Source organism: Rhea pennata, chromosome 1, assembly GCF_028389875.1.
Source record: "Rhea pennata isolate bPtePen1 chromosome 1, bPtePen1.pri, whole genome shotgun sequence".
Taxonomy (NCBI): Eukaryota; Metazoa; Chordata; class Aves; order Rheiformes; family Rheidae; genus Rhea; species Rhea pennata.
This window is the reverse complement of record NC_084663.1, coordinates 135651263-135676702: the sequence shown is the minus strand read 5'-3', so window position 1 is coordinate 135676702 and position 25440 is coordinate 135651263. Positions and strand designations below refer to the sequence as shown.

The 25440-nt window shown below is 42.1% G+C and overlaps 1 protein-coding gene across 7 annotated transcripts; it reads right to left on the bottom strand.

Moving 5' to 3' along the window:
• Positions 1-4538: 4538 nt before the first annotated feature.
• Positions 4539-23858, bottom strand: ASB9 (ankyrin repeat and SOCS box containing 9). Of its 7 annotated transcripts, none has more exons than XR_009961354.1 (9): positions 23519-23602; positions 18582-19893; positions 15778-15857; positions 14525-14632; positions 13299-13449; positions 12609-12743; positions 11134-11325; positions 7762-8323; positions 6856-6941 (listed from the first exon to the last, which is right to left on the bottom strand). XR_009961354.1 is itself a non-coding variant. In XM_062600965.1 (8 exons), the coding sequence occupies exons 2-8, from the start codon at positions 18715-18717 to the stop codon at positions 6838-6840; spliced, it is 909 nt and encodes a 302-aa protein (XP_062456949.1). In that variant the 5' UTR covers positions 18718-19893; positions 23519-23602; the 3' UTR covers positions 4539-6837. The 7 variants fall into 7 exon arrangements, 4 of the variants coding, with proteins under 4 accessions (XP_062456949.1, XP_062456929.1, XP_062456968.1 ...); XR_009961353.1 differs by having other exon boundaries at positions 6859-6941; positions 7659-8323; XR_009961352.1 differs by having other exon boundaries at positions 6862-6944; positions 7659-8323.
• Between the last annotated feature and the right edge of the window lie 1582 nt (positions 23859-25440).

Genomic DNA, 25440 nt, shown 5'->3' with positions numbered 1-25440 from the left:
AGGACCATAGCTGGAGCTCAGCATCAAAATATGCATGGTTTTAGATGGGGCCTGTATTGCCTCTACATTTCTTCTGGCTGGCACATGCAGTATTCTAGACAGCTCCTATAAAATGCTCAGAGAAATGAAAGCATTAGCAAAGTAACTGCCTCCATTTTCACAAGGCAAATGTACATCTTTCAGTCACTTGTATGTCCTCCTTAACTGCCTTACCTCTGAAGGATGCATGAGGATCTGCCACAGTCATTCACAGCATATATTACATTTAAAAGATCCAGCCCATGCACAGTTAGAATATAAATGCATTTATTTCTAATGCATGAAGCTAAATTAGACTGTCATATGCAGTGCATGCATCTCCTGGAAAGTAATGTAAATAACACATTTCAGAGAGGAGATGGAAATAAGACTTTCCCCTGAAATGCGAGTCACAGCAGAGCGTGGAGCACAGATGTGATGAGTCCTGCCTGTGACACAAAACAGCTTTGGAAAGAAGCCCTTTATTGCATATGTTTGAGAAGTATAACTTCCAAGACACAGGAGTATTCTCACGCAAGATAAATCACAGAAAACGCTCTTGAGTAGAGCTGCTGTCTTCAAAGCCAGTAATACCCAGCCTGTGAAATCAGGAAGCTGACGATAATAATTATTTCATTAGAGTGGAAAAGGAGTTCTGAAAGGTATTATATTTTATAGGTATTCATTCTAAACATCTAGGTTGATTTGAGTGTCTAATTGGTTAATTATATGTAATTTCAGTATGTACGGATGTTCCATTTCAGATTTTTCTAGCTCTTGCATTTTGCTGTCAAGTACTAATGGATGTTGGGGGAAAAAGTATCCTAGCAAATTGCTATGTAAAACACTAAGTCAATGAATAGACCTTTCTAAGTCTGAGAGTGCTGTAGGATAGCTCTAATTAGCAGTCCTTGACAACCAGTGACCAAGTGAGAGGGTGTTCATTTTTACCAGAGCTTCTTGGTGCTTTTATCATATCATCTATGAATGGAAAAAAATATTAGTCTTTACCATTAAAAGAAAGAGAAATAGAAGAAAGAGAAACGCTGAGAGCTGAAAAGTTAGGCCAATATAGGCCAATAGGACAGTAAAAACAAAAGTCATGGTTTTCATTTGGAAATGGACTAACAGGAGACTTCAGGGTCATTTGTGTCCCAGTTTGTGCTTTCTTGATGTACCTCAATATTTTTGCTGTCTCTTAATTTTACCCCAGCTACTCCTTTTGCAAAACCTTTCAGCAGAGGCATATGCTAGCAATACCATCTGCTGGCTAAATCTAGAACTGTTCAGGAGACCAGCCAAAAGGAGTGGGCAGAAACCCCTCGCCTCGTCACAGCAGCCCTTCCATGGAGAAAGGTCGGTTGAGGAGACCCACGCACCTCTGTGGACGGCAGTGCACCTGGGACCAGCCCATGGCCTCTGCCCGCTGTGGGACCCAACCCCAGGGGAGAGGCTGGAGCCAGCATGGGAGAGGCACCAGGGAAAGATGTTGAGGTTGGATACTGCAGTTTGGGATTAACCACTGCCTTCCCACCTGGGCTCTTCCCATCAGGGTGAGCGAGAGCTCAGCAAATCTCTATCTGACCCTCCCAAACACAATTTTATTCAATTATTCCTACCCAAAATTTCTTTCAACATCTGACTTCCAATCCTAGTTCGTAGGGGGTTAGGGTGGAGAGTTGGCTTTTTTATCATAATACATAACAAGAAAGAAATTTTTTGTCTGATCGTCTCTCTGCTCAGCTATCCCGCCACAGATAAAAGCAGACATAAACTGCATGCAAGGATCAGACACCATCTCTCTCTTTGTTTTCTCAGGAAAAGAAAGATCTCTATGTATTATGGCCTCTACTGAAACTTCGCTGAGGACGTTGCACTTAACAGTCACCCTTTAATCCAGGTTAAACATGTAAAACAATTAAGATCATTATTATGGAATGACATAACTGAAAAGAGAGACCATGTGCAAAACCACTTCAGAAACTGAGCTGAAGTCATTTTCACTAGGTATTTTTTTTGGACTAAGCTCAGACGGTTATATAAGCCAGGCATAGAGAAGCATCTGAGAAACACTGCAGGACACACACACATACATAGAGCAGCTAGGAAGCATTAGATAGCTTTGATTTTTTTTTTTTTTTCTATTTGTAAAATAGCAAGTGTCACCACATGCATGCTCAGTTGTTAAGTGTACAGGACACCAGTAATCAGTGGAGATGGGTCCTTGGGCTGATGCAGAACAGGCAGGCATGCTCTTACATGCCAAGACACTATCAATGAGAAACTATTAGCAAGTTCAGGTAAAATCAGACTGTATTGCTGGAAAAAAATTGGTATAAGGGAGAGGGCTTAGATTCCCAGAAAATGAGGAGGAACTCTTTCCAAAGCACTGGGACTAACAAAGATAGGTGTTGAACGCCTTTTTCTCTCTGAGGAGATTTGCTGAAGAAAATTTCCCTATATCCTGGTTGGCAGATAATATTTTTCACATGCTTTGCTTTTCACCAGAAAGAAAAATGAGCAATTCGTTGGATATGGATTGAACTGTTTGGTGTTAGTTTTGTTTTTCTCCTAGTCTCAGAAACTGAAAAAGTAATTTTAGCCTGATAGAGAGAAAAAGAAGCAATTTCCTAACCTTTGCTCTCTGAGGAAATGTTTTTGGGTGGGGTGTCTGGTTGACTACAAAATGACTGGGAGCTATAAGCAAAGAAACTGTTTCCTGCAGTTGCCTTCCCCAGTCAATGAGCAAAAAGAATATGCTGTTATTCCAAAGGCCTTAAGAGTACTTACCATCTTTTCTGTGAGATGAAATAATGGATTTAACAACTCCTAGGAAGTCAAGATATGCACCTAACATTCACTAAGGGTTAGTTAGCTCAAGAGCAGAAATACATTTGTTGCATATTCTGAACCCATGAATATGAGTGCTGTTACTGCGAGAGGAAAGGTGATAGTTCTCTTTGAAGAGACTTGAAAGGACCGAAGTGCCACCTATTAGCTTATAGGGAGAATAATATACAAACAGGGAAAAGAAATAAAGAGTTTGTCAGCCTCAGTCCTCATGCTCATCAGAACAGTACAAAACTGGAGTCAGGTGCAGAGGTGACTCACTTCAGGGAGCACAGAGGAGAGCGAAGCAGTCACGGGAAGCTTCATTCCAAGTAGAAGTTTGCAACATAATCAGTTCCTAATTTAGGACAATTATTTAATCTAAGACTAAACCACAATTCACTTTTCACAAAATATATTAATTAAAAGTGCATTTTAAAAGAATGAGGCACTCTCATGTTTATCATAGTTGTAACATTTTACAGAGTCTATGTGAACCTTTGGGATTTAGAGTTAGCATGCCTTCATGAGACAAAGAGCTGCTTTAACTGTTACCGCTATGCTTTTCAGACTTCAGAAAGGACAGCACTAGGGATTTCAAAAACCCCAGACTCAGCAGAGATTCCACAGTTTTATTTGTGAAGTAAGACAGCTGACAGATTGTAGACTCAATTTTATTTCACAGAAGCTAAGGCCATGAATCTAGTCCTGGGTCTCTTGAATCAGTGATGATTAATGAATTTCAAGCCCTTTAAAACATGTGAAAGCCAGTAGTTCAGAAAGTAAAGGCTTCATCTAGTACAGAAAAGAAGCAAAATCTTGTTGCATAGTGACATGGCCAAAGCATGGTCCAGCTGTGCTATTGTAGCACTTAGTGCTAGAATAAGAGCAACCTTGTTAAATGGGGATATGAGAATTTAAAACATTTCCCTCCACAGCAGCAGTTCACTGCTGTCATTTTAAAGAAAAGTGGATTCCCCAAGGCATCCTAGTGAGCAGCCTGCGTCAAATGTTGTCTATGTGCATGCAAGTAAGTATCCCTTGGAGCAGTAAGCTGAGAAATGTGCCAGTGAATGACAAATAATAACTCAATATGCAGAGAAATAACTCCTGGGAACTCTTACTCAAAGCCAGGAGGGTTCTGGCTCGGACTGCAGGGCAAGGCAGTCTCCATTTTGACAGGTACAGTGTATATGTTAAGCAAGAAGAAATGGTTTTAACAGTCTCAAGTCTTGGACCTGTGGCTCTCAAGAGCATGAGTTTGAGAGTAATTCAATATATTCCATGTTTAAGGATATGAGCATGCTCTTTTCTCACTTCTAGCACCACTAATCTACCATTTTGCAGCTGATTAATCACATTTTGCTAATCTAGTAAAGTAAAATGTATTCCCAATTTATGCTTCTTGAAATGAATAAATGCCAGTGGGGAGGCAAAAGGGCATTCTTTACATACACTGAGCCCCCAAAGTTGTACATTACAGTTGCTAGATTACAATGTTTGTGCTTTCCAGTTAAGAGAAAAGGAAAAAAAGGAACAGCAGGAAATGGACAGGATGACTGCAGAGCATTATACACGAATGCACGATAAAGCAAAGTCCTGCGACGTGGCTGATTCCACCTGGTGAAGAATCAAAAGACCTTTGCAACTATTTGTTACATCAGCCACCCTTCAGCAAGTCAAAAGAGGATTTATTTGCTTGAATTAGCTGTTTTATTTTATTAATGCGTTAGCTGTTTCGTTCAACAGTTTACATAAGCAGCCCTGCATCCAGCAGAAACAACACCTTGAACACTAGCAATTTGCCAGAATCACCCTCCCTCTTTGAACTGGTCTGTGTGGGCATCCAGACATCCAGAGATGCACCTAAAGGAGAGGGAATTCCTACCCTCCCACACCTCTCCAGCCCTTTCAGTGCACATGCTGGTGGACACCCCTTGGACTTTAGATCGTACAGGGATTTACACAAGCTTTCTTCTAGTTAAAAGGGGTCCTACCGTGCCTATGAAAGCATCCAGATCATTGCACATGCCTCTCTTTTTAAGTCATGCCTGGGATGACTTTAAGAGGAAGAAAAGTTGGTACCCTTGCTCAGCAGGCAAAACAAAAAAGCATAAAAATGCACATTAAAGATGGTTACCATCTTAATTTACATCTTTTCCTGCTTTTCAAAATGTCATGCCCCTACTCACTAACCCACAAGTGAGTAGAAAAATAATTGCTAGAGTTCAGCTCTACCTTAAAACATCAGCAAGGGGACAGGATTTATACAGCATCTACTTAGTCTCATCTACAGGTGTATTTAAAAAGAAGCAATATATACTATTATTTTGCAGGCAACATCACAAACAACTAAAATTCAGTCCTCAAATCCATAATATCAGACACTGCACAAAATTAGCAGTCATAAAAAAAGAATGAAAACAAAAAACAGAGTATAAATCATATATTTCTGAGCAAATATCATATACAGTTGTAGGTTGGCTATCATTAAACTGCTAAGAACATAAGAGCAAAGAATCTGAAAAAATATATTCGTGAAAATCTTTGAAATCCTGCATTACATTTGAAATGGTTTCAAAAACAGGAAAAGCTCCAAATCTTATTTATTTTGAGCTTACTCAGTTTGCATCTTGTGCAAGTTTTACAGTGTGCAACTGGATTACTGTTGATGCATAAAGATGTAATTCACCAGTGTTAACCACAACTAATATTATTTATTTTAATAAATAATGAGATGACACAAACTGTGCATTCATCCTAATTATACATGATCAGAGGGATTCAAGTAAACAGAATTATGCTATGAATTTTCCAGAAGAAAAACAAATGTTAGAAAGAACACTCTCAACACCTTCTCTGAGTAATCTTCTTCTGACATTAGCATTAATCCTTTAAACCCATGGGCTGCGGTTGAAAAAATAAGATGCTTAAAGGTCAATGATAAAACTAGTAAGTAAAAAATTTGTTCATCATATATGAAACTACAAGCTGCATTTTCAATTTTCAGATGTAGTCACCTAAGCAGGGATTCTGCACACTTAACTTCTGAAAGTTAAGGACTAAGTTAACTGTCTGTTCCCTTCTATTCAATGCAGATTCTGTTTATCCAAGACATCAACTTTAGAAGAATCCACCTATCCAAGATACCTGCTTTTATTCAGTCTATCAAGACAAGTTTCTACTTTTTTTCCCCTTCAGGAGGGGAAGAATGTACACAGCTGTCTTGGACCAGCCAGGGAATTTTTGAATGGCTCAGATTATGTGAGAGTAATTGAGTCAGATCAATAAAGATTTCTAGGTGTCTGTACCCTAGTGGAAGTTATGGACCAAAATGTGTTTGTCAGTCTGTCCCGTTAGCGTACGATCTAGTGTCCCACAAAACCAGCAGAACCATTCTTGTGGTGTTTGTTGAGCACAGAAACAAACTTTCATACAGAGCATCTGTAGCCTGCATTTACACTGGACAGCCTAAGGATGTGAATTGTAATTCACATCAAATAAGAGCACACAGCCGCGGGACTCAGTGCATCCTCCCGGGTGTCCCACGCGTGAACAGAAGGTTTGCACTGTGGACACAGTAAATGTCAAAGTAAGATGTCTTAATTGAAAGCCGTCATTCTCGCCACTCGTGAGCTGAGGACTGGGTACACCTCCCCGCTGAAGTTAATCATTTCACCGGCACAGGATGGGGAGCGTTTTCCACGTGCTCTACGTCGACGTAGTGCAGCCAGTTGCTGTACACCAAGCCCAGCCTTGCCCGAGCCTTCGGAGATAAGTGACCAGGATGTCCAGCAGCGCTGGCACGCTCGATCTGCCCCCGACGCTGGGGCCCTGAGTCGGCATGAGCTGCAGCATTGCTCACACGTGGTGCGGGGGCACCAGGGCTTGGAGCAGGAGACAAGCCGGCTCTGGCAGCCAGAGCCAGTGCTTCGGCATCCTCGCTGCAGGATGGGCAGGAGCCTGCTGCCTGCCCTCCCAGCACAGGCACTAGAAGATACAGGTCCTAACTGCGTGGGGGGACAGCCAGCACCCCCCTGGCTCCCTCCCATGGCAGACTGTAATTGCACTTGGTTTTGTAGCTGCAGGATGTGCTGCTGGGAGAGAAAGAAAAATATCCAACATTACGGTTCTGCTGGAGGAAATATTAGCTCTAATGACCTCGGTGGAATAAGAACCCCACATCCTGTTTGCTTGAGAGATGTACAGACTGAGACAGCAAGAGAAGAGGAGCAGAAATTATCTATTCTCTTTTTAACTTGCAATAGACCTTAATTTCAGTATTTTCACTGTTTTTTTACTACTAGACATTAGAGGTGTTAATATTACCTCTCTCATAGGAAATGTTATGAATAAGGTAGCACTTTTACAAGAAAACTTTTATTTAATCTCACTCTTAAGATGCTCCCTTTTCTTGGGAGGGGAAAGGGAATAAAGGTTGTTGTTTTTCTGATGCATGCCAAGAAATGCCTAGGAAATGTCACTTAATATTCAAGGCAGAAAGGGAGAGCAGTCAGTGCCTAGATCTGATATCCTGTTAGCCTGTGTCCTTGAAAAATAATATTCTACAAGGAGAAATTTTGTAGTACTGAGGTGGGACTCCCTTATGTCTCAAAACATCAGGAATAAATGTTTTTAATGGATGATTTTTTTTCCCCTCACAATTATTGCTCTGCAGGGAACTGCCATTAGCAGTGACCTACATGTTGTCATGGCAGAAATGCATATTTCAGTTGCTGGTCTGAATGTAGATGATGGTTGGTTGATGCTCATTTATCTGCAGTGTGACATATTTAGAAAATAAATAATACCTGCCAGAGGGCCTTGCTTGCTTTGTACATGGATTCAGTTGGGGTCCCTTTTCCATATGGTGATATGGTAAAGCCATTACAGATGACACGGGGTGCTGCTTACCAAAGAAGAGCAGCTGTCCTTGGAGATAAACATATGTGACATGCCGTTTGTGCTGGACTGGGATAGGCATTTTTTTTTGTAGGGTGCTGTCAACCATAAGCTCTCTGAAACTGCGCCAGAATTCGGAGAATTAAGAGAACTATTTTAAAACGATATGCTCATTTTTATGCTTTCTAGGAGGCTCCTGAGCCACCTTCCCAAGCCTTAGAGTACAGCCATCCAGAATTGTTCTGTTCAGAATTATGGATTTTGAGGAGGGGGTGGTGAGGACCCAGCAGGTTGGCTGTTCCCATGTGTCTCGGACCTGGGGCTTTATGGGAGACCAGCAACTATCAGAAGATACCATTTCAGGCATCAGCAACATAGCTGATGAGAAGAGTCTTTCCTTAACAAACTTTGCTGTGTTGTTAAAGGCACCATTTTGGTTTTTGATAGGCTTAAATGTGGAGAAGAAAATGTTTCAGCTCATCCGGGAGGAGAAGTCCGGTTATTTTTTGATGCTGCTGGTGTCCAAAGCACCTCCGAATGCACAGGCGGCACAGCTGCATCAAGGACAGCGGCCCTGCAGGAAGAGCAGGGGAAGAGGTCACATGTGTGGCTTTAACACCCCCCCAGGCGGGCTGTTGCAAACAGGAAACGGCGGCTGTACATCACCGCACGCCTGGCCTCCTGCCACCCCCGAGGGTGCTCGTGTCAGACCACAACCTCGAGCAGAGCGCGGCTCTCCCCGGCTCCCATGACCCACCTCGCGCAGCACACAGCAGTGAAAGCCAGACCCACGTCTGCCGGGAGGCACCAGCCTGCCTGCAATTCCCTTCAAGCCTCATCATTTGCTGTCAGTAGGCAGCAGCGATGAGCATTAGTGGCTTCCCTCTTTTCTTTTTAAGCTGTACCAGTGTGTGTGTTGTCTGATTAGAAGAGCTGATTGATACTTCCTTCAAAATCCCTCCACCCTCCAGCCCCAAATATAGTGTCATAACAAGTTTATTGGGAGCCTCATCATTTTCACGAAAAGGTAGGTCCCACGAAGTGCTTTTAGCAGCAGCATCGTTCAGTGTTCAGCCCTGGTCGGTGCCACTAGTGCAGTTATCACTTGGTGACCACCACCCAGGGCACAGGGTGTTTGGGTTAGAGCAGATAAGGAGAGCAGCCCATGGGAGGCAGGCGGAGAGCGCCGATAGGGACAGGATGCCGGCCGTGAAGGGGAGGTGAAATAAGGGGGAGGTAAGTGAGCCACGAGAAGGCAGCTTGGGTGTTACTGGAGATGTTACCCAGTGCTGGGGTACAAGGTAACAAGGCCAGCTGACACAGGGTGAGTTAAAGCAGCTATTGCAGCATCACTCTACATGGGGGTGTCTGGCCATTGTGCTTCCACACGTAAACACTCAATTTGAAAACATCTCATAAAGTTTCCATTCTTAAAGAAAACTAAAACTGAAGACTTACTAAAACAACAGGCAATCTCACTGCTCTGAAAAATACTTAGAAAGTCTAAGCATGCTCTTCAAAAAGACACCTGCATTTTTAGACTGTTAGCTAATTCTCCAGGCCACGTGCAGGATGCTGCCTGCAGTGCGAGCAGGTTATGTAGCCATCCAGCAAAGCAGCGAAGTCCCAGGAAGGGAGCCCGCCACATGCGCTGCAAGCTCTCACTTCAGGGTGGCTCGGGGCTGACACTCGCCAGCCCATCCGTGCATGGGACCACACGCACCCGGGGAGGGCGAGCGCTGGGCAGCACATGGGGTGGCAGCCGGGGCAAGGAGATGGGACTAATATTCGCACAGATCTCTTAAATTGCTCCTTTTCAGTCAGCCAAAGATGTTAGAAATCAGCTACTCGGCAATTGTGACCCTACTCAGAAAAAGGCATGTTGAAAAACACTAGTCAGCAACAAAATGCCTTCCAGGCATTTATTATTGTAATCGCTGCAAAGGTGGAGTTCCACTTGGAAATGTTCCTTACTGCTGGAGCCATCGGGTCAGCCCTAGCCGTGTTTCTTGAGCCTGCTCCACAGGGTGTGCCTGAAACATGTTGGTATCTCCAATAAACAGGACACACGCAGAGCTGCAGGAGTCAGGAAACCAATGCAGCAAGGATTTGAGCTCCAAAAGATCACAACTCTGTGCACCATAGATTAAGCCGAATATCTGCTGCACACACAGAACCAACACTGTGCAGTTGTTTTCACACTATTCTCATCATGTTACTGTTTTGTGCAATGTGCAGGGCCTGAGTTACTGCTTTATTATTCCTGTTCTACATTGGTGCAACTCTGTTCATGGTGCAGTCACGGATCGCACCATCTGTAGCTTATTAAAATGATGAAAATCCAGGCTCTTTTATGATGTATGTAGTTTTCTGACTGAAGAAGGACATCTAAAGAAGAACACAACCACACCAATGAGTAGTTTTCTAGAGACCTTGTTCAGATCTTCCTCATAAAAGATAAGTAAAATTTCTCTCCATAATTCATTAAAATATTTGCAAATGATAAAAAAAATGGACTTGGAACTATTTGATTTACAGGTAAAAAATAAGCATTTGCTACAGGTCAGGCATACTGTTGGATAGCACTGGATTATTTGGTACATGCTAGCCTTTAGAAAAAGGCCATTATAATGGATTCACTATGTCACCTCTGTGGAGATTTCCTTAATTTTCCACTAAAAACTAATATAAAAGATTTGATTTTAAAGACACATTTTCAGCTACATAAAATTTTAGCCCAAAAATAAAGATGAAAGGTAAGGAACTAGAAGATGAATGTTACGGTACATATATTCATCAAAAAAAATTTGACTGCTATTTTTCATTTATGCTCTGACCAGTACACGATACACTCCTGATCAGTTGTGTGCTATAAAACAAAAGTTCTCAGTCCTGCTCATTAGCTAGCATCAGTTCCCATCAGAGGTGATTTTCTGTCTGCATTTATCAGCAGGTTCTGGACAGAATTCCTGGCTCCATTCCTACCTCAGATACCTGGGAACTGAAAGACTCCCACTGACTTCAGTGGAATTAGGAAATCAGAAAAATCTACCCTTAATTTCTAAGGAGTGTTGTTTTGCTTATATTTTTCTCCCAGACTCTATTTTGAGTTATATTACATGCTCCATCGGATAGCTTCCTACTGCAATAGGTTCACAGACCTGGAGGTCAAAAGACAGCATTATTGTTGTTACTGTTATTATTAGTACCACCACTATATTCTGACACTAGAGGAAATAGCGTCTAAATATCAGGGAACAGAACTAACCTTAGTTATTTTCATTTTTGTAGAGTTAATAACATAGAACAGTGTATCATTTTGCGGTAGCTCACTTTTCCACACAGAATCCCGTGTGAACGAATAAAACAAATACTAAGAGGCACCTTCTTTCTGCAGAAAGAGTTGACTTAGGGGGCTGCTCGGAGGTACCAGCTCCATCGGCCTTTTGCCGTCTGCATTCTTCACCCAGATGTCCGCTCCAAAGTCGATCAGCAGCGTCACCAGCTCGGGACTGCAAATCCTGGCAGCCGCGTGGAGAGGGGAGTCTAGGCCCTTTCCACTGTTCACGTTTGCTCCTGAACACAAAGAAACAATAAAGAATACTAACAATGCAGGAACCCATTTCCAATTCCTGCACTAGCTGCTATTTCTCTGACTGAACTGCAAACAGTATAGCATCCACGTGGAGGTGGGTTTCCACACCCCAGGGCAGAGAACTTCAGCTTGCACTGGGCCAGGCAGTAGCGGGGTTATCACTAAGGAAATCATCCCAGAGGAATGGTGCATGAGGAGGTCCAATAACCTTTCACACACAGCCCAGACCACAGATATCCCAAAGCAGGACAAAAATGTATTTTCACCTGAGACCCTCCTCTAGTCACCAACCCACTGCACTATTCCCTTAAATCATTACAGGGTTTCTACTTGCTATCTACCAGAGTCCTAAGCCAATGGGATTTCCAACTGCCAGACTGATCGATCTGTCGGGAGAAAAAAGGTGAGGATGGAGAAGTTCTAGAGGCACTTTGTAGAGGACTTGCTGGTCGGTGTCCTCCAGTCCATGGTTCAGGGCTAAGGGCCATTAAAACACAAGAAGGCTGAGCTGCAGAACCAACTCAAAACTATCTGTGTTTCTTAAGTGCACATTCTCATACAGAGAAGGCAGGAAAAACACAAAATGGAAGAAAATAGAAAATCATAGCCTAACATTCAGAGTGTTCTTTTCTTTTCTCTCTTTTTTTTTTTTTTCCAAAGTGGCTTGCACCACCATTTTTGAAACATTTGTGAGAATACATTATGTTACATGATCCTTTCTGGAGAAGAGATGTACTGCTATAGATAACAAGGAATGGCCTTGTGTAATTATCTGAGTGCTTAGCCTCATAGCTAGGCTTGTTTGATCCTAAGAATATAATGCTCAGTGTTTTTCTGTGTTGGATATGTTTCAAACGTTTTTATGAAATGAGTGGGAATTAAAAATGTGCTTGCAGAAATAACGTGTAAAAATGATTAAATCCTTCCTTTTGGATAAAGAGAGAGGAACAAAAGAAGGAAGTTTCTTCTTATCCTCTTCAAATAACTGCAGCATGACAGATACTGAAAAGACCGTGTTTGTTCTAAGTGCCAGCAGTAGTGCAAAATGCATGATCACCTGTCATTCTGCAGGGAGCAGGATAGCTGAGCTCCTTGGTCAAGAAGATCCCTATCACCCAGTCAACCTAGTTAAACCAGGGCTGCCATCAAGAGTGAAACATCTCAAGATTTCAGAGCAAGAACACCTAAATCTGTGATAAGACTCGAATCCCAAGACGGATGTTACAGAAACTAAAAGTGCACTCTTCCATATTTTTCTTTTTACCTGACTCAAGTAACTTCTTGGCACAGTTTACTTGCTGGTTTTCACAAGCTACATAAAGTGGAGTACCCAGATGTTTGATGTTGTGATCTATATTTACTCCGTGGGACGCGAGGAATTCGACACATTGCACATGACCTTAAAACGGAAAAAGCAAGGTTAAATCACAGAGATCAGACATTTTTTGACAGTCTAAATTCCCCATTGCAGCAGGGTAATCTGGAACGAATCACTATTTCATCAAGATAATAGTGTAATACTTCATCCACTCCCCTTACTCCAGCATTTTCAACCTGGAAAACAGGAGCCGCAAAGCTACAGTTAACAAAACCAGACAAGGTTCTTGCATTTTAGCATTTCAGATGTCTACCTAAGATAAGATAAATCATGCCCTGTTTCTCCCCAATGCTTACACAAGTAGCCAGACGACTCTCTCAGATGTCTCCATTACAGACAGCTAGCCTGGACCATGAAACCCATTGTAGGTGTCACCAAGTGAACACAGAGGCCATGCAAGCCAAGCCAAGCTGCCCTCAGTAAACACCAGGGGTGGCAGGAACTGCATTGCTCATGATGAGACCAGATATGGGGGTATTTCACATGACGTAAGTCAAGTGAACAATTTCTCTTTCTTTTCCGCTTGAAACTTGTTGCTAGTAACATGGTGAGGATTGATGACACCCGCGGCGTTACCTCGCTTAGCAGCTTCATGGATAGGGGATGCTAAGTCACAGGGTGGATGCAGACTGGCTCCATGCTGCAGCAATAAATTCAAGCAAGCCACACTGCCACTGACACAAGCACTGAACAAAGGAGTGTGCCAGTCAACAGTAACACCATTCACCTGGGGGAAAAAATCACAAGTAGGCTTTTTCTTTCTTTGTCTTCTCTATGTATGATCACTATATCAAAAAGGATGAAAATAGCCCTATTCCTCAACAGAAAACAGGGCTCAATAACTTTTATTTTATTCCTTGCAAAAATTGCTTCCAAGGATTCCAACTTTGTATTAAAAACTCATTTCAAAAACTGAAAAGTAATTGCCTCAGTTTTCTCCCTTTGCAAAGAAAATATTTAGCTGGTATAACTCCAGGATCTTATGGAAGCTAATGAGAAATGTGTGCCTATTCCTCAAGAACCTCAGCTCAAACACATCAGCCTGTAGCCTAGTCCCACTCCTCTGGGTTCCCTTGTGCACCATGGTGCCTTATCAAGAGGAGACCACGGTGAATCCTCAAAGGGATTGTCCTGGGCAAGACAAGTCCAGGAGAACACTGAGCACCTCACCTACACTCTCAGGAGATGTAACATCATTATCAATTTGAAATAGTCCATTTTTAGCAGAAAGTGCACAGTCTTATTTTTTATTTTAAACTGAAAAGTAATATATGGACAATTAATTATTTTTCACTATAATTTTGATATTAGGTTGAAAAGTAAAGGCTTTGAAGCATAGGCCTCATTTCATCACTTGACATGTTATCTCCATTTTCTTCCCATTTTATTGTCATTTGATACTAACAGTCTTATACCTCAGCTTCAGACTCAGCATATTGACTCCAGTGGGATTAATGAGTGCAGAAAATAAAATATATACTTTATTTTTACAAGATTATAAACCCTTAGTAAAAGGAAGCTTTTCTTATTTTTTCAGTATATCATGAGATCATTAAACCATTATTTGAAGAAGAACAATAACAACCGTTCTCTGTATCTGTGCCCTTTGGATTTGTATCTGTGTTTTTGTATCTGTGGATGCCTTTTGGATTGCTTTAAGGACATTTTATAACACATGCACTTTTAGCTGAGCAATGCAGTAAGTCACAGCAATACACAGCAGCGAAGTAGTGTATCATCTAGTATTAAAGTGTGATAATAAAACAGACCAAAACTGGATGGTTTGTCCATCATGTGCTTACCTGAGCACCGTGTTTTAATAAGACACTGACACAAGCAGCATGACCCCCCAGGCAGGCTTCATGGAGAGGAGACACTTGGTCTGCTGTAAGCAGGTTAACATTGCTCCCCTGTGAAATAATAGAGAATATTATTACAGCAAAGCCCCTAAAAAGAAAAAAAAAGCTTTATATAATACTCCTTAAAATTTTGTATAACCTCACGTTTCTCAACTGCCCACAGTTAATTCATTGTTACCTCAATAAGTAAGTAAAGAAAGAGGTTATGATGCTTTGGCTGGAAAGGATTCCATAAATGGCATATCAGAGGCTATGCCTACTACATGCTCTTAAGCAAAACAGAAAGTTTTAGGCTTTCTGTCTAGTGCCGAATGCCAAGTGGGACCCCACAGGCATCATCCTAGGCACTCAGCATTCCTTTATTTCTATTACATCACAAGTAACAAACTCTGAAATAAAAAGGATTAAAATATGTTATTTGTATTGTTTGTACAGTCATGACTGCCACCTATTTACCTCACCAATCCTGCCCAGCAAGTATGTGATTACTTTATTGGAAATAATTCTGAAATGATTTTCACTTGTTTTCCAATTTTCAGTTTGGCACATTTTGAAGGAAAGTTAGCTTTTGCATTAGAAATAATTTATTTGATTCTACCACGGGTTCTTTTCTTTCTAGTAAACTTAGCCATCCAGAAGTTTAGGCTTGAAGACTTTTTAATAACTCTTCCCTTTCTGTCAGCTCCTCCGCAAGACCAAGAATTCAATCTGAGAATTTCAAAGAATCAGAGCAGTGATGTTCAGAAATCACTTTTCCCTGGCCATTCCCTTCTGCAGGGGCAGGTTGGGCCCAGGACAGCCTCAGGCACTTCAGACGGCGAGTAACTGAATTGATGCCTCAGGTGTGGGCATGTAGATGTGGAGCTGAGCACCACCACAGACACCAGACATTGCTGGAAGTTAAAGAAGCTGCAAAGGAAGCCTGGGCAGCCACCAAGAGAGCAACCACGTTGCCTGCATGAAAATTAAAGTAGAGGATATTTTTACAGGTCTTCAGTTTAGTGCAAGGGGCTTGTGCTAGGAAAGGAACTGCCTGCAGAAAAAAAAAAGATATCTGTTATAATCAGATTTCACAGCCTTCTTCCCCATCAAGTCAAAATGATTTAGTCACTCTGGATGTTTCACACTAAAACATAGCCTACATTCAACAGCTGAACAAATTCAGCAGAGTTCATATCAACCTAGCAAAGGGATACCTGGTGGATGAGTTTCTTCAGAGTAAGAAGACGTCCATGGACAGAAGCATCATGTAAAGGAGACCAGTCTGAAACAAAGTCTGTATAAAGAGAAAGAAAGGAAAAAAGCCAACAATTCCATGCACTGTTTCACCAGTGCACTTTTCTTCAAATGAGTGCCCTCAGGAAATCTCTTTTCTAATTTATTCCTTGAACTACCAAGCTTTTCTTGGAGCAGCCACCGGGAGGGAGTGAAAAAAGAGCATGACTTCCCTATGGGTTTGGTTTTAATTCTTTCTGTTGGGACTAAACTGCTATGTTCCCTTAAGAAGATAACAGAGCAATTTACAGAGCATCACCTTGTTCTGACAGGGCTCCTCCTTTGCTCTGAATTATTTCCAGTGTCTTGTTTTTGCAAGCTCATTGCACTTTGCCAATTAGCACAAAAGGAGTATGTTTTGAAAAGGCTATAACTGCTAAATCATTTACCCCTACTCAGAGATGAGCTAGAATCAACAATACTTAATTGTGGAAGGTGCCAAAGCACAAGGACATAAACTGTGTTTATGAGGTTGATTTTGTCTCTCAGTTTTCACTGTTTGGTGCAGAGGTAGTTAAGTAATAGCTATATTCTCTGAACCACAGAAACCATGGAGCAGGATACAGCACATACAGAGAGAAGCTCAGCAGAACGGTCTGCCTTTGCTTTTTGTTTTCCTACTTAAATATTAGTGGGGGAAGGAAAGCACTCGGGATGAGTTGAGGTGGTCTTAGTGGGAAAAAAAAAGTGCATTTCCAGAAAGCTTTTCTTACAAGAGAAAGAGGCACACATCCCAAAGGATGTGTGAAGTGCATGATTTCTTATTGCTTTCCTTCAGGAGGGCAAGGCAAAACAGCTATAACGAGGAGCCTGCTGAGGTTTACATGAAATGTTGAAGAGCCCAGCTCCCACACCCTGAAGCAAGCAAGTCTCCAGGCAGGCGAGAGCCCCCTCCCTAGCACCTTGTGGGCAGGGGGCAGGGAGCCTGTCCTGGCACACCCACAGCCCCAGAGATGGGGTCCAGAGGGGTGAAATTTTACCCGAGTACATTGTAAAACTATTCCTACTGCTAAGATAAACCCACTGATATTTTCAGTGCCTGTAGAAAGATTCGCCTCGCTAGATTATGTAGGGGGTAGGAAAGGCCCACATCAGAAGCAGGTTTTTAACTACTATTTCCAAGTAATCTTGGTTATTAAAACCTGGTGTTTAGAGAAGTATCATGCACCAAAAACAGTTACTGGAAGTGTGGCAGCATTGCTCTGGTTGGATAAGGGAGGGAGGGGTACGAGCCTGGGCTCAGTTTTGGCATCAAACCTGTCAGAGCATATAGAGCGCTTTTTTGGAAGATCTTTTGGGGGGGTTACCAGGCAAAAAAATGATGTGATGCCTTTTACAAGGCAACCTTTCCACCATTCTTCAGTTACACAGCCTACCATAATGGCCTGAGGAAATAACATAGCTGCTGATGACTTTTATGTTTCATTTCCCTAGATGCGATATTTTGTTCATTAACTTAATACAGGAAAACAATCTAGCTGAGTGCTAGGGACCACCCAAATTTTAACAATAGCAAGGGGACCTTTAGTATTAGAGATTTCACAGCTCAAAGCAGGTTGACAGCACTAATCCCTCAGGAAGATATCACCTTTTTCAACATTCATTGCCTCAAAACACAGTGTCTAGTCTGAGTTAATGACCCAGGTTCCCCCTGGGAAGGGAAAGAAGCGTTTCCAGAGGGCATTTCATCCAGCTTCTTTTAGAAATACATTGAGCAGCCCACTGTGGATGTCCCTCTCTCCCTCCGTTAGGTACAGAAAAAAACCCGACAACCAGCTTGGGCAAGTTGTGAAGGTTTTCATCCACTAGATTTGTATGACATTGCAAAAGGCCAGTTATAGATTTAATTACTCTTGCAAGAGTCCTTTATGCCTGTAGAGTATATTATTCTAGAGTATCCATGGAGGCAAAAGGATATTTCTGCTGTTCCAGTGCACCATTTTTAAATCACTAGATGTCCATCAAAATGCTTATCTGCATAGCATATTTAGCTGAGAGAGAAATTATTGTCTCTGAACAATGATTTATTGCAGGACAAAACTAGAGCAAATTTCAGTGTTTCCCTTCTTGATTACCAAAAAAAAAAAAAAGTGGATCATGGTAAGAAGCAGATATTCAAAATGGCAATAGTCACACACATATCACAAGAGGGAGCCAGACTGGCCCCTGCAATGCTTCTTATGAAAATGAAGTAATTAAAAAAAAAAAAAAAGAAAAAATTTGAGGAACATCAAAATTTCACCTTCTCTTGAAAGAACACTTCCCTGCTGGTGGTTCATCATGCCCCTGGCTCACAGAGCAATCCCAGTGACATCTTGGAACTATCCCCGGAAGGAGAGTAGCTCATGGTAGGTTTGAAACCTGAGCAGGGAGTGAGCGGTGGGGAGGCCCTTAGGAAAGAATTGTCATTAGCAGTGGTCAGACAAGCAACTGATTCAGGATTTTCATACTTTCTTCTCGTTGCCTTGTCTCTGGTTGACTTCAGTATACTTAAGGGAAAGGAAGGCGGAAGGCCTTGAAAAAAGACTGGATTAATTGTTTTATGACAGGCTTACATTTGCACAATCAAAACTATAACTGGTGCCCCCTTGGGGCACCGGAGACTGACCATGGCTGGAGACAGGGTGCAGACCCAGTGGTTGGAAGTCCCATTACCTGGTCAGTATATCCTGCTCATTGGTACAGTCAACATGACTACCAGCTCTGAAAGCTGAAGGAAACATACCTCCAAGAGCAGACCAGGAGGGACCATCATGCACTGAGACTGTGCTTCTCCTGAGCACGAGCACTTCCTGCACTCTACCCAAGGTCTTATTCAACAGATTCCTCTTATGGTGCTTTCTCCTGCTCTTCACATGCATTCAGCATAGCTGGGAACTCCAGTCTTTTCCTGTAGATCATGTTTGTTGTCAGGAAGCTGACAAGATATTTGATGACCTGTTGACTGCAACTTGCAGATTAGGTGTTTTATGGACAAGTTGAAATCAGTTATCTATTCCACTGCTGTGTGTGACTGGGAGAGACTACTCAGACTTAGCAAGCAAATCTGCACTGCCAAATAAAGAGGGCCAGGAGGATAACATAGCACTGAGCTGCTTCGCATTCACATGCTTAATTGTGAGCTTGCTTCCCACCTTATCCTGAATTGCTCCAGCTGACTCAAAAACAATACAGAGAACATACCAGGGAGAGCTGCCCAAGGGGCTCATGGGCAAAGCTGTGCCACGTTTGGTCCCTTCATCTTGACAAGATATCCCCACAATATTATCCCAACAGGCTTTGCACATGCAAACATCCTTCCTGGCACAGTCAAAGTCATGTAACACATCCCCTCAATTTCTTGCTATGAAAATGCCACTCTACTGTGCTGCAACGTGGTCCTCACATTATTTCAGAGACTTTGAACTGGAAATACATACATAAAATAATAAGGATGTCTCAGGGTAATGAAGTCAGACCCATAGCATAGATGTGGCCAGTTTGCTCTCAAGTTAACAAGCGTTATGCAAGCGAGGATGTGAAGGCTAGTCAGCCTACACCATCTGTTCTCAAAGACAGGAATGGTTCTAATCATCTCCTTCACTTAGCAGCATAGAAACAGCCAACGAGAGTAGATTTTGTGAGTCACGTGGTCTTTTCCAGTCTGGCATGCCTAGGACTATGAAAGTCAAAGGGAATAATAATAATAATAACAGAGAACTGAAGAGCAACTGAAAATTCAGACACAGAAAGATTCATCAACTCAGATGTAATTCATATTTGAGAGAAGCCTCAAAATTAGAATGCGTGAAATGAACAGACAAATGAACTCAGGGAGTCTGGGTAACACACTTCACTTAGCTTTTAAAGAAAATTGCGTCCTTTGTTAACGGCATCGTCTGGGAACTGCCTGCCTCGTTTGCTGTGCTCCGTAGTCCATGTTCCACAACAAACATATATTTGCAGTAAGTTCATAGATTGTCCTTGGCTTCAGCAAATAGACAGTAATTTCCAGAAGCTATGGCTCTGGTCTCATTACGGTAGGGGGCCAAGCCATGCTGCAATTATTAAAGTGCAATATTATTATTAATTCATTTAAACAACTTTTTGCTTTAAAAAAGTGATGCATGCCAAACGCTGTTTATTAAATTATATTTCTCTGCGTAAACTTAAGCTTTTTTTTTTTCAGACTGCGAAGTTGGATAGCTTTGTTGGATCATCTTTTTTGCTGCAGTGGTGCAGACACATGAGCATCTCTGCTCATTTTCATTAAGTGTCTCAGGAAATGTAGGCACTGTGTGTAGTGTGCAGTGGGATAACTGCCCCACACTTGCCAGTGCTTCATCAATGATCCTCACATGGGCTGTTTTAAGCAGCCCTGTGAGACAGTTCGTATCAGCAGTGATCAGAGCAGGTGAAAACCAAACCCCAGAATTATCACTAAATAGAAGTGAAGGCCCTTGTTCTTGTGTAATTTTCCAGAAGGAGGATTGTAGCATGCTCAGAGCCAAAGCCTCACCTCTCTCCTGATATCTTGAAGAAAAATCAGGTCTTCAAGGCAGCCTCTCCAGGGCCCACTGGCTCTGCCATGCTCCCCTTCTTGCATATCCTGACTATGTTACTGTTGGTATGATACTGTTACAAGGTCTCTCAAAAACCTCAGATTTTCCCATTTAGAAATTAATGCTGTTGCAAGATCTGCATGAGTTGCAATGGAGCTATGCTTACAAAAACTAGACCGAGTAGCAGTCTAGTTCTGAGTTGCAACTTGATCTTTTTCTGGCAGCATAGACAGCAACACGGTTTTGATCAAACCCAAAGTATTGCATTAATCCATTAGGATTCTGGTGAAAAAGAGGGAGGCATATGGTTATGCCATCACAACTACATGCCAATCTTATCTATTCAGTGTTTTCTTGAGAAAGGGAAGTTTCTACTGAGATACTAAACCAGATCCAGATCAGACAACAGTCATCTATAGACTGGCCATTCTTGCAATTCTGTCAATTCTTAAAAACAAATTCAAAATTTGAAGATGAAAAATAAATATCAGTGGAAAATAAAATGTACAAACTTTCCCTAAATTCTGCTAGGAATCCTACAGTGAGCGAGACTGAAGATTTTATCCTAAATAAAAGTTGAGGCCTAAGGTATCTTTAAGCCAGTCTTGGATACATTGGTGAGGGGGCAGGTTATACAGGATTACAAAGGCGTAGCCTTTGTAATCCTAATTGCAACTACATAATTACAAATCTCTGCAGCTGTGAACTGTGCAGCCATGAACTGCTGCCTCTCCTGTCCCAGCTCCATCTGCAGCAAACACCTCCAGGGAGGCACCCTCCTCCAGCAGTAAGCAATTTTCCCCAGTTCCTGTGTCCAGGGCATCACCCTCAGGTTAATCACAAAGTTTCCATTTTCTCCCTGCTCTATTCTGCAATCTGTGTTTCTTACCTGAAGGAAAAAGTCTGCAGTGGAAGCTGGGATCTTGCCCCTGTTCCTGTGCAGCACAGTAGGTACACCATCAGCAATATAACGATCAGTATTTAAGCCAGTTACAAGGTTCTGAGCAAAACCTAAGTGAATGCCAAAGCTAATTGGCTGTGGGCTTTTTGAATCATGAAATAGGAATTTTCACAGAAGTCCTCAAAATACTCTGCCCATGGGGGCTGCCTGCAAAGGAGCAAGGCTGCCGTCCACAGGTGGCACAGTTATGTTCACTGTATGTACCACCAAAGCAGCAAGGATTTCTGACTGCCAAAAAACAAATGCCCTGTCACACAGGGACAAGCCAGTTTGTCCAATACTGAAATTTGCCCAGCACCTCAGTCCTCAGGCATGCTAAGTCAGGCATCAGGGCCCTCAGCATCCAGAAATCTAAAACTCTAAAGTCCAAATTCAGTGATACTGGAATATACAACATCTTTTCCACTGCTGAAAATCCCGGCTGACACGGAGGTTGTATTAAACTTTGGATTATATTTGATTGCAATGCTACCACTTGGGCATTTGAATGCTGACAGCATATACAGAGGGAGCTTTATATCGTTAATCACACAAACATGCAAATCCTGATTGCTCCCTATGGATGACGGAGCCTTTCTAGGAGAGCATTCATTTTTATGGTAAGGGTTTAAAGTATCTTTTTCCAGTCTCTGATCATGTGGATGATGTGGCACACTGGATACTGGGTGATCGACTGCTTTCCCTCAGCGGTGGTCTCACATGATACATCTCCCAAGGGGCTTTGAAAACCTTTCAACTGAAGTATACTCTTGTACACACTTTTGCATAATATATACGCTTAATATGTATTGCATATAATAGTATTCTGTGTGGTATTTTTGATATTTAAAGGCTTTCACAGGAAGTTTGTTATATATATAGCCAGAGACAAATGCATTCCTGTTGTAAGTCACCAGAGAAGATTATTAGCTCTGCTTAGGACCAGGCAGACCCAAGACATATAAGCTGAACTCTTCTCTTCAAAGGACCAACTCCTCGGCTTGCAGCAGGCCCCCCTACTTCCTGTCCAGCTGCACGAAGCCTGACACCATTTTGCCAGAGCTCCACTCCAGAGCAGACCTAATTTGGTTCACACTGTTAGTAATGATGCCCTCCTTTTCCCATTCACCCCAGCCTCACACACCCACTATACATACCTGCACACACATGAGGATAGCAGATAGCACAGCAAACATACTGATCATCTTTGCATCGTATCTTTGCATTGTATGTTACCTCTTCCTATTTTTATGGTCCTATTTTTCTTTTTGGTATGAATAGAAGAATCATGAAGAGTCCAGGAAAGGAGTTAGAATAGTGTAAATTCACCTCCTTAATTCTTAATTTACCTCCTTGTTCCCACTGCATTGGTCATGATCTGAAGGAGCAACTTCTCAGAAAACAAGGCTACAGAGAACACATCTAGTTAAACTGTTATGTGAAATTACTTGTCTTTTGTCAGCACGTCATATTTTCACAGGCTCCAGGCCAGACAACAGAGCAATGACCAGGGTGAAGTCATTTGTCTGAATAACTGTTCACCAGTGATCACAGCTGAATAATGGCCTGTCCATTGTGGAAGATCCCACTAACGCTGGCTCAGGCTTTGAAGAATATTTATGCTTGTCTATAGAAAAGGGGAAAGGCAAAGGCAAAAGCAAAGGCAAAGGGAAAGGCAAAGGAAGGAAAAAGAGAGGGTAGGGCAGAGCAGAGTAGAGCAGAACAGAGCAAAGAAGAGGAGAGGAAAGATGAAAGAGAAGAAAGAGAAAAGTGGAAAGAGAAATGAGGAATATAAAGAAAAGAGGAACTGAGCCAATGCTGAGCTTTCAGTTGGCACTAATCTAAGCTAAACATGCTACACTGCAACTTCTTTCTCAGTTTGTTGTGGTTTAAACAGTGCATTTGTTTCCGCTTATAAGAACGGCACTACAGAATCAGATATTCTTTTTTGTGACACACAAAAAAACCCCAAATTCAGTTAAAATATGAATAGCATATAAAAAGCGCATCTGAAGAGCAAGAACATAGGGACGTTGTGTGGGACTGTACATGGACCTGCACTGTAAATAGGATATCAGGAGGAACACGCTGCCGTCGCCTGACTTTGCTCTATCCACCCAGCGCTCATCCACTTCGGCTGGCAGACTAGAAGATTAGCAGAGAGGCAGGAGCATTACTTACCCCTCACAAGTGGGTTTGATAGAGAAGTTGCAGATGGCTGGCATCCGGCTCCTTGCAATTTGCTGACGTTTTGATTTGCTCCCTCACCATCCATCTCAGCCCAGGCTGTCCAATTTCTGTTTTTTCACTTCACAGTTGGTCTCAAGAGTTCAAATTCCATCCTCCTCGACAAACCTCTGGTTATGGGAGTAATCTATTAAGCAGGCTCTGTGTGCACACAACAAACAGACCTTGCAGCAGACTGGAACTTGGTGCCGGCAGCACTTTGTGCAGAAACTTGAGTACCTGGGTTGGGATTTAATGAAACACCTCCCTCACTCAGTTGGGAGGCAGCCAGCAATCAGGCAGACCACACTGTACAAAGCAAGAGACGCGCCTGATGTCATATCCTTTCCAACACTGCGCCCAATCGGGACGCCTGCCGTCTGTTTTTATCAGGAAGGAAATTCTTAGTTTGCCAAAAAAACAAGACAGAAAGAGCCAGTTCAACTAGTTGAGCAAACTCTGCCTGCAGGGGATTTGTAAAGAAAACCCAGAGAGATACTAGGGTGCACTGATCTGCACCACTCCTAAGCGAGTCATTTGCAGGCAGCTTTGCCTTGTGTCTCTCTGAGTACGGTACAGTATGCAAAACCACTCGTGTTATCTGAAAAGTCCGTGACGGTATGCAAGAAATGGAGTGCTGAATTCCTTTTACTCAGCAGTGGCCACCGCATACCGTAAGAATATTGAAACCACATGTTTGTAGAGCCGTGCTTTCCACTGGAAGTCCTTTATTGCCTCCACGGCATGAAAAACCCAGCATCATGCCTGCTGATTGCCTTCCACTCGTTTCAATCAGTTTCCCTGAGTCATAATCATACCAATAGTTTCGTATCTGAGCGCTGTCTTTTTATTTCTAAGCAATTTCTCCATCTAAAACACAAACCGTGGAACGACCAGCAAATAAATAGCAATAGATCTCCACCTCATTTCTCTGAGTGTTCACATAAATCCTGTCCTCACAAATCATCTCTGTTTGCACATTTTTAATTGCCAAATAATTCACAAGCAAAATATCTGTTTGCTCTGTCTGAGTATTTGTTCATTTGTGTACAAATGCAAGCAGGGAGGACATCCATGTAAAATCTCATCCATGTAAACATAAATTAAAATTGTCTTAAATTTGTCCTTCAGGGTATAATTTGTATCATCTCTTCCCAATCCTAAGCAACTGGAATTCACTTTTATTCCTATTTATAACACATTCAAGATGTTTGCAATCATTTTTAGATTTTTTTCTATATCTTAAAAGATCTGTTATATTAATAGATATAAACAGCAGCTCAACTTCACCCACAAACCCTGCTTGCAGGGAATCTGTGAAGGTGGCCTGGAGACATCCTGGACCTCAACTGCCGATGAAATACGGATGAGGAAAAGGCCTGCCAGTTCTCTTGGCTCCTAAGTGTGACTCCACGTGCTTGATGCAGGCTTAAACACTTTGGTCTGATTGGCATAGATGTTTGTGTCTGAGCTATTGCAATTCTAGTGTTTAAAAGGTATGGGAAAAATTACAGATGTTTAAATTCAGGAAGGTGTATAAACATTGGTACTTACCATAAGTGTGTTGAAAACAATTTTTCCTTTTCAGTTTTGCTTGAGATTAGTGGCTAGACTGCTACAGCTTATGTTTAATATATATTTAGTGGTATTAGCAAACACATCAGCTATGCCACCACATGCCACCATTAAAAGGGATCAGCATGTGTGTACAGATATGTAATTACATGGATCATAAGTGAAGATGTATTAGCTAAGATCTTTCAGTTCAACCATACAAACACAGAGCCTACAAAAGTCCTTTAGTCTCTAGACATCCAAAGACAAGGAGACTTTACCTATTTGGACGTTTGACCAAGAGACTGGCTGGCTGGTAGGGT